General features: G+C 50.0%; 1 protein-coding gene across 1 annotated transcript in view; it reads right to left on the bottom strand.

Moving 5' to 3' along the window:
- The window catches only part of LOC123754441 (Hig-anchoring scaffold protein), a gene marked incomplete in the record, with an annotated part of 296,891 nt that extends 290,770 nt beyond the window's left edge, over positions 1–6,121 (bottom strand). Inside the window, 1 exon segment of the mRNA XM_069326544.1 lies at positions 5,653–6,121. Coding sequence (XP_069182645.1) covers positions 5,653–5,752 — 100 coding nt within the window.
- Between the last annotated feature and the right edge of the window lie 3,879 nt (positions 6,122–10,000).

A 10,000-nucleotide genomic window follows, 5' to 3' on the forward strand; every position in this document is an offset into this window, starting at 1 on the left:
ACCCTGTGTGCCTCGCACACCTGTGTTGACCCACTACACCCTGTGTGCCTTGTGCACCTGTGTTCACCCACTACATCCTGTGTGCCTCGGACACCTGTGTTGACCCACTACACCCTGTGTGCCTCGTGCACCTGTGTTGACCCACTACACCCTGTGAGCCTCGCACACCTGTGTTGACCCACTACACCCTGTGTGCCTCGGACACCTGTGTTGACCCACTACACCCTGTGTGCCTCGCACACCTGTGTTGACCCACTACACCCTGTGTGCCTCGGACACCTGTGTTGACCCACTACACCCTGTGTGCCTCGCACACCTGTGTTGACCCACTACACCCTGTGTGCCTCGCACACCTGTGTTGACCCACTACACCCTGTGTGCCTCGCACACCTGTGTTGACCCACTACACCCTGTGTGCCTCGTGCACCTGTGTTGACCCACTACACCCTGTGTGCCTCGCACACCTGTGTTGACCCACTACACCCTGTGTGCCTCGCACACCTGTGTTGACCCACTACACCCTGTGTGCCTCGCACACCTGTGTTGACCCACTACACCCTGTGTGCCTCGTGCACCTGTGTTGACCCACTACACCCTGTGTGCCTCGCACACCTGTGTTGACCCACTACACCCTGTGTGCCTCGCACACCTGTGTTGACCCACTACACCCTGTGTGCCTCGCACACCTGTGTTGTCCCACTACACCCTGTGTGCCTCGCACACCTGTGTTGACCCACTACACTCCACTGTCTTGTTGGCTCTCAGCTCTGGGGCGCCGCCTTTATTCTATCATGATTCTTCTCTGTTTCTAAGGATCACTTCGGGAGAGATTTTACAAAATATATTTTCAAACAAACTTTTGCATTTTTATTGGACTTGACACGCTGTTATGGGAAGCATTTCGCTAAGGCACACCATAGCATCTTCGGAGGGAAGGAAGGAATTATCAGGGGGAAAGCGCCAAACCATTACGACTGTATGGCACTGGGAAGGGGTCAGGATAAGGATTTGGGATGGGACGGGGGGAAGGAATGGTGCCCAACCACTTGGACGGTCGGGGATTGAACGCCGACCTGCATGAAGCGAGACCGTCGCTCTACCGTCCAGCCCAAGTTGTTGGACACCTTCGGAAGGTGAAGGAAGGTGAATTCAGCTGAGCATAGATACCTGAGTATATTCCATGTATGTATGGAGTTGGGGTGGGGGGGGGGAAGCGACTATCGAGGGGGGCGTAAGTAGTCTTTTCCTGCATTCTCATTGGTCAGCTGGGGCAGCCGGTGTGGTGTAAACTGGCAATTCTATTTTGGTCTTGTAAATGGAATGACGTTTGTTATAGTAAGCTGAGTGTTGATATTTGGAGGCGAGTGCTTGACATGAAGGGCTTCGGATATCTCTAATCTCTTATTGGCGATGATCTTGATGCCACTAGTCGGGATGAAGATGGTCTCCTTGGGTGGTGAATCTATGTGAGACGTCTTCGAGCCTTGTTTGTTTGTTTGTTTGTTTATGTATTCATAAGTGCTTTGAGTGGGATTTTTCCGTGTTGCCAATATTGAGATCACAGGGGACAGACAAGAGGACATATATAGTAATAGTTGGCATCCAACAGTCTCATGAGACTATGATGTTGTGCTCTGGTTATCGAGGCTGGAGTGGCCTCTCCAGGACGCATAGCCAGGGTATGTCGATATGGAGGAGAAGCTGTTACCCATGCAGCAGGTCCCCCCTCCTCTCTCTCAGGTATACATACTGAGATATTTGTATATTTCAAGGTGTTCAGTTTAGTGTTGGGAGGTCTTCAAGAGCAAGATGACAATCTTCTTCCTCTTCCTGTGCATTGTGTGCGGTAATTTTCTGTTCATTATTGGTAAGCGTCAAGATTTTGTCGATTATGTTTTTCACAAGCTTAAACGTTTTTTTAAGTGAGCTTCGAGAGTCTGCAGATTCTTGTCTTCCAGTGTCGTGAGGTTTAGTTCCAGTAATGTTTCCTCGTAGCTCTTACCCTTCATCTCGGGGACTACCCTGGTGGCATAAACCTCAACCTTTTCTAACTTCGTTTTGTGTTTGACTAGATGTGGACTGGTGTGTGTGTGTGTGTGTGTGGGTGTGTGTGTGTGTGTGTGTGTGTGTGTGTGTGTGTGTGTGTGTGTGTGTGTGTGTGTGTGTGTGTGTGTTCTTGTGTGTGTGTGTGCGTGTGTGTGTGTGTGTGTGTGTGTGTGTGTGTGTGTGTGTGTGTGTGTGTGTGTGTGTGTGTGTGTGTGTGTGTGTGTGTTCTTGTGTGTGTGTGTGTGTGTGTGTGTGTGTGTGTGTGTGTGTGTTCTTGTGTGTGTGTGTGTGTGTGTGTGTGTGTGTGTGTGTGTGTGTGTGTGTGTGTGTGTGTGTGTGTGTGTGTGTGTGTGTTCTTGTGTGTGTGTGTGTGTGTGTGTGTGTGTGTGTGTGTGTGTGTGTGTGTGTGTGTGTGTGTGTGTGTGTGTTCTTGTGTGTGTGTGTATGTGTGTTTTTGTGGGTGTGAGTTTGTGTGTGTGCTCTTGTGTGTGCCTAGTTGTGCTTGCGGGGGTTGAGCTCTGGCTCTTTGATCCCGCCTCTCAACTGTCAAACAATTAATGTACAGGTTCCTGAGCCTATTGGGCTCTATCATATCTACACTTGAAGCTGTGTATGGAGTCAGTCTCCACCACATCACTTCCTAATGCATTCCATTTGTCAACCACTCTGACACTGAAAAAATTCTTTCTAACGTCTCTATGACTCATTTGGGCACTCAATTTCCACCTGTGTCCCCTAGTGCGTGTGCCTCTTGTGTTAAACAGCCTGTCTTTATCTACTCTACCAATACCTCTGAGAATCTTGTATGTGGTGATCATGTCCCCTCTAACTCTTCTGTCTCCCAGTGACGTGAGGTTTAATTCCCGTAGTCTCTTCTCGTAGCTCATACCCCTCAGTTCGGGTATTAGTCTGGTGGCAAACCTTTCAACCTTTTCCAGTTTAATCTTATGCTTGACTAGATATGAACTCCATGCTGGAGCTGCATACTCTAGGATTGGTCTGACATATGTGGTATATAATGTTCTGAAAGATTCCTTACACAAGTTTCTAAAGGCCGTTCTTATGTTAGCCAACCTGGAATATGCCGCTGATGTTATCCTCTTAATATGAGCTTCAGGGGACAGGTCTGGCGTGATATCAATTCCGAGGTCTTTCTCTCTCTCTCTCTCTCTCTCTGCCTCTTGAAGTATTTCATCTCCCAAATGATACCTTGCATCTGGTCCTGCTCCCAACACCTATCTTCATTGCATTACATTTGCTTGGGTTAAACTCTAACAACCATTTGTTCGACCATTCCTGCAGCTTGTCCAGGTCTTCTAGAAGCCTCAAGCTGTCCTCCTCTGTTTTAATCCTTCTCATAATTTTGGCATCGTCAGCAAACATTGAGAGGAATGAGTCTATACCCTCCGGGAGATCATTAACATATATCAGAAACAGGCTCGGTCCGAGTACAGAGCCCTGTGGGACTCCACTGGTGACTTCACGCCAATCTGAGGTCTTACCCCTCACTGTAACTCTCTGCTTCCTATTGCTTAGGTACTTTCTAATCCACTGGAGCACCTTACCAGTCACTCTTGCTTTTTTCTCCAGCTTATGAATCAGCCTTTTATGGGGTACTGTGTCAAAGGCTTTCCGACAGTAAAAAAAAATGCAGTCCGCCCATCCTTCTCTTTCTTGCTTAATCTTTGCCACCTGATCGTGGAATTCTATTAAGCCTATAAGGCAAGATTTACCCTCCCTGAACCCATGTTGATGGGTTTCTCTCCAGATGTGTTACTAGGTTTATTCTCACGATCTTCTCCATCACCTTGCATGGTATACAAGTTAAGGACCCTGGCCTTCCTCTTCCTCAAGAATTCAGTGCCTCTTGTCTGTCACCCTTTTTGTATATTGGTACTATATTAGCAGTCTTCCATATTTCTGGTAGGTCTCCCGTCTCCAGTGACCTACTATACACTATGGAGAGTGGCAAACAAAGTGCTCCTGCACACTCTTTCAATACCCATGGTGAGATTCCGTCCGGGCCAACAGCCTTTCTCACGTCCAGCTCCAATAGGTGCTTCTTGACCTCATCTCTTGTAATTTCGAACCTTTCGAAGGCCGCCTGGTTTGCTGCCACCTCTCCTAGCGCTGTGACCTCTCCTTGTTCTATTGTGAAGACCTCCTGGAACCTCTTGTTGAGTTCTTCACACACTTCTTTGTCACTTTCTATGTACCTGTCCTCACCCGTTCTAAGTTTCCTCACCTGTTCTTTCACTGTTGTTTTCCTCCTGATGTGACTGTGTAGTAGCTTTGGTTCGGTCTTGGCTTCATTAGCTATATCATTTTCATACCTTTTCTCAGCTGCTCTTCTCACACTGACATACTCGTTCCTGGTTCTCTGGTGTCTCTTTCTACTTTCTGGTGTTCTGTTATTGCGGAAGTTCCTCCACGCCCTTTTGTTCAGCTCCTTTGCTCTCATACATGCCCTATTAAACCATTGTGTCATTGTGTGTGTGTGTGTTTGTGTGATTGTGGGTCGGTGAGGGATGACGAATGTTTGTGTGGGTGTGTGTGGAGGAGGGTTGTTTGTATGTGCATGTGTGGAGAGCGTGTGCGTGTGTGTGTGGTTGTAGGTATGTGGTTGTGGGTCGTTGTGTGTGTGTGTGGAAGAAGGCGACACGTGTGAGAGCAAGGGAAGCTTTGTGTGTGTGTGTGTGTGTGTGTGTGTGTGTGTGTGTGTGTGTGTGTGTGTGTGTGTGTGTGTACTCACCCAATTGTACTCACCTAATTGTGCTTGCGGGGGTTGAGCTTTGGCTCTTTGGTCCCGCCTCTCAACCATCAATCAACAGGTGGTGTGTGTGTGTCACTGTCAATGTCAATTTAGCTAACTATATTGTGCCATCAAATCCAAGTACATGTAAAATTAGCCTCGAGTGTTTACGTGCACTCATCTCAATACCCAACAAAAATACAAAATAATACAATAATACATTTAAGATTAATGGCAAAATTACATCTTGTAAATGAATGACTCCGACAGATATGATACACTAGCTGGACCTGACGGGAAGACTCCTCCTTCTGAAGGAGATAGAGAGAGAGAGAGAGAGAGAGAGAGAGAGAGAGAGAGAGAAGGGAGAAAAGAAACACGAGGCAAATAACCAGATGATAAACAGTAATACGGTGTAGAGAAGAACAAGGCGAGAGAACACACACGGCAACTGGGGGAGAGAGAGATGAACACACACACACACACACACACACACACACACACACACACACACACACACACACACACACACACACACACACACACACACATACACACACACACACACACACACACACACACACACACACACACACACACACACACATACACACACACACACAAGATCATGAGAGGCGGGAAAGAGGAAGACCAGATGGAAGTAGGAAACACAGACTTAAAACGGAAAAGGAGGAGGAAGGACGAGAAGAGGGCAAACGTAGGATAGAAACAAGGATGGAAAAGACAGGGATGAGGAGCAGAGTGGGTGGAGGCGTAAGATATTGTTTAAGATTCGCTATTTGGAACAAAAAGTTCCAGGTAGCACGGGCTATGGTGAGCCCGTAGTCACTTACCTGCAACAAGTAGGACGAGAGCGAGTGCTGTGAGGAGTTCCCTGCACCCGGGGTACAAGCCCACGGTGTCACCTCCTCCAGACCTGGTTTTTGACCTCATGATGACAGGTGTGTGTGAGGGCCTCCTCTCCTCCTCCTCCTCCTTCCTCCTTCTCTCTCGCCTCACCAGCAGGAGGCGGTGAGGGAGCTACACTAACCCTCCTCCTGAGGGATGAACAGCCTTCGTCTCGGCTGGGTACGTTATTTACACCTTTCTAAGGAAAAAATACATCACCGTAAAAAAATAGATTCTAAAGTTTTTTTTCAGTGTGATTTTTGAGAGGAATAACACGTTGGTTTTCGAGAGATCAATGCGGCAGGCTGGGCGTGAGGGTCCACACGGGCCCGCCAGTGTTGGAGTGATGGGGGAGGCGTGTGTTGGGGAGGGTGGTGGAGAGGCGGAGAGCGACGGTGTTCTCTTGACGGTGACAGCGCGGCAACTGGCGGTGAAGTGTGTGTGTTGGTGGTGGTGGTGGTGGTGTTGGGGGTAGCAGGGGTGGTGGTGGTGTTGGGGGTAGCAGGGGTGGTGGGGGTGGGGGAGTAGGGGTAGCAGTCTCTCTGGTGGTGGTATAATCTGTGGTGGTAGTGGGGGTGGCGTCGTCTGTGGTGTTGGTGTTGGCTGTGGTAGATGGTGGTAGGTGTTGTTGTTACTGCGGTGGTGATACTGGTGGTGACTAGTGTGGTTGTGGGGTTTACCTAAGAGTTACAACTGGAAGGTTGAGATCTTTCCCGTAACCTGCCTTAGAGCTATGGATGGAGGTGGCTTCCCCTACCTCCTCTTTCGCTGCACTCTACTTCTTAACCACCCGTTTATAGAGCCTAATATCCTTATGTATTTCCCCTCAACATCTTCCAGAATCCTTGCACCATATCAAATGCTTCTGGCAAAGAAGATGGAGTCTAACTACCCATCTTTCTCCGGCCGAATTTGGAATTCCCACTCACAGAACTCTATTAAGTTTGCCTTGCATGACTCTCTGATTTCTTGTTCTTCCAATACAACGTTTATTTGTCCCCGCTGGTTCACTACCCTCATGATGATTACTTTGTCTGTCTCTTAGCAGTGAATGTACTTCAGTGACGCTGGGCTATAGGTACCTCCTGTCTGCATTTTAATATTGAAACTTTTATATTGTTCATCGAAAACCTCTTCGATCATCTTCGAAAATTGTAATTGAGGAATAAATATTAACTTCTGTAGCCTCTTTTAATAGCCATCGTCCGCACGCTTTCTCGCTCTTGTTTTCAATTGCCTCTCAGCTGCTTTTCTGACTCTGTTGTACTTATTTCCTGCTCTCTCTTGTCTTAGGTTGTGGTGATGTTGGTAGTCGTGGGGCTGGTAGTGGTGGTGGTAGCCTGTGTTTATAGTGGTGGTAATTAGGCAGTGTGGGGGGGGTGTGGTAAAAGTAGTGGTGGTAAGACTGGTGGTTGGCGCGACGGTATTTACGCTGGTGATGATGGTGGTAGCAGTACTGGTGGTGGTTGTTGTATGGGTTACGTTGGTGGGGGGAAGTAGTCGTGGTGGCAACTGTTGTCTTAGTTGCCGTGGTCGGGGGGGGGGGTGATAGTGATGGTGGTAGCAACAGTGATGGTGGTGGCCATGACGATGGTGGATCAGATGGTGGTATTGATGCGTGTGTTGCCGGTGGTGGTGGTGGTGGTGGTGGTGGTGGTGGTGGTGGTGGTGGTGGTGGTGGTAGTGGTGGTGGTGCCGGTGGTGGTGGTGTGGTGGTGGTGTGGTGGTGTGGTGGTGGTGTGGTGGTGGTGTGGTGGTGTGGTGGTGGTGTGGTGGTGTGGTGGTGGTGGTGGTGGTGGTGGTGGTGGTAGTGGTGGTGGTGCCGGTGGTGGTGGTGGTGGTGGTGGTGCCGGTGGTGGTGGTGGTGGTGGTGGTGCCGGTGGTGGTGGTGGTGGTGGTGGTGGTGGTGGTGGTGGTGGTGGTGGTGGTGCCGGTGGTGGTGGTGGTGGTGGTGATGGTGGTGGTGGTGGTGATGGTGCCGGTGGTGGTGGTGGTGGTGGTGGTGGTGCCGGTGGTGGTGGTGCCGGTGGTGGTGGTGGTGGTGGTGGTGGTGGTGGTGGTGCCGGTGGTGGTGGTGGTGGTGCCGGTGGTGGTGGTGGTGGTGGTGATGGTGGTGCCGGTGGTGGTGGTGGTGATGGTGGTGGTGGTGCCGGTGGTGGTGGTGGTGGTGGTGATGGTGGTGGTGGTGGTGATGGTGCCGGTGGTGGTGGTGGTGGTGGTGCCGGTGGTGGTGGTGGTGGTGCCGGTGGTGGTGGTGGTGCCGGTGGTGGTGGTGGTGGTGCCGGTGGTGGTGCCGGTGGTGGTGATGGTGGTGCCGGTGTCATACCAGCTGTGGTGACGAGTGATGGATCTTGGTGCCACAGGTAATATTGGCAGTGGAGGCGTTCGTGTGCATTCATATTGGCATTTGTACACACGACCCGCACCTCAGGCGACCAATTCCTGGCCAACAGCCATTTAACGAGTCTATGATGGCTGGGTGCGGACACACGTGTGTGTGTGTGTGTGTGTCGAAGCACACCTGGTGCTCCCTACACCTGCTGCTGCCGCTTTCATTCACGAGAGAGACCCATGAATGGGGAAGCAGGCATGAATGGGGGGAGGGGGGAGGTGTAAACATGTAGGTCTTTACACGCCTTCCCCGCTCTCTTCCCCCCCCCCCCTGCCCCCCCCTGCCCCCCCCCCGCCCCCCCCCCTCCTCCTCCTCGTGTAAACACCAACAATAAGCTGTTGAGACAACGCCACTCTCCCATTCTCATCTCTCTCTCTTGCACGCCCGCACGCAAGCGCACACGCACAGAACAGAACAGAGTTCAACCCCCACAAGCACAACTAGGTTAATACAACTAGGTGAATACATACACACACACACAAACACACACACACAGGACGCAGTATTTCTACAGGACTGCTGTGTAGTGAGGAAAGAGAGAGAAGGGAGAGGAGGAAGTGGTGTAGCTTTCCTGATAAGAAAAGGATGGAGTTCTGAAGAGATGGTAAATCAGAACTGTGAAGGTTTCAGTGACTACATATCAGGCACCATAGCAACTGGAGGACAGAAAATTATAATAGTAGTCATATATATAGTGTGTGTGTGTATGTGTGTGTGTGTGTGTGTGTGTGTATGTGTGTGTGTGTGTGTGTGTGTGTGTGTGTGTGTGTGTGTGTGTGTGTGTGTGTGTGTGTGTGTGTGTGTGTGTGTGTGTGTGTTTCTGTGTGTGTGTATGTGTGTGTACATGTGTGCGTTGCTCTTAATGAACGTGATCCTTTTCTCATTTGCTAAAGTGCTTGAGTGCATGCACGCACATTTAGAGCTCTCTAAATGCACGCCGACTCCCCCCATGGTCACCAACTCATTACAACTCGTGGAGGGAACTAATTCAAACTCGTGCACTAAACTCTATAAACGACACCGGACTATTACTGACTTGATCATGGAGTCCAGGCCGGGGAATGCTCCAGTGATCGGCACCCACCCCCCTCATTCCCTTTCCCCTCTCCCTTCCACCTCCCTCCCACCCCCTTTCTTCCCATTACTTTATCATGTGTGTGCCATCCTACAATCCCTGTGACTTACCCACCTCTCTGCCTCTTTTACCTCCCTCTTCACCTACATTTCTCACTAATCAATCTTTCCCCCCCCCCCTTTTACTTTAATCAGTCTTTGGGTTTGTTTATCTCCTGTTTCGTCTCTCACACCCCCCCCCCCCTCCTTCCTCTCTCACCCTTCTTCTCTCACCCCCTTTCTCTCTCACCCCTCCTCCTCTCTCGAGCCTATCCCTCTGTCATTCCTCTTCACCTTATCTAACCCATTCCCCCCCACCCATGCTGATTTGAGGGGGAGATAGATATAGCTAAATAAGAGATAGTTTGATATATAGATATATCTTGAGGTTATCTTGAGATGATTTCGGGGCTTTTAGTGTCCCCGCGGCCCGGTCCTCGACCAGGCATCCACCCCCAGGAAGCAGCCCGTGACAGCTGACTAACACCCAGGTACCTATTTTACTGCTAGGTAACAGGGGCATAGGGTGAAAGAAACTCTGCCCATTGTTTCTCGCCGGCGCCTGGGATCGAACCCAGGACCACAGGATCACAGTCCAGCGTGCTGTCCGCTCGGCCGACCGGCTCCCAAGATATAGACAGATACTCCACATTACGGTGAAATGTTCAATATTCTCTTCACCGTTGTTTAGGGCCGAGCTTGGACGTAGTCGTGAGTGAACAATACTATAAATTTGTTATAGATCTTTAAAACGGGTTGGTTTCCGTTATTTGATTATCTGCTAAATC

Source organism: Procambarus clarkii, chromosome 18 (assembly GCF_040958095.1).
Source record: "Procambarus clarkii isolate CNS0578487 chromosome 18, FALCON_Pclarkii_2.0, whole genome shotgun sequence".
NCBI classification, from domain to species: Eukaryota; Metazoa; Arthropoda; class Malacostraca; order Decapoda; family Cambaridae; genus Procambarus; species Procambarus clarkii.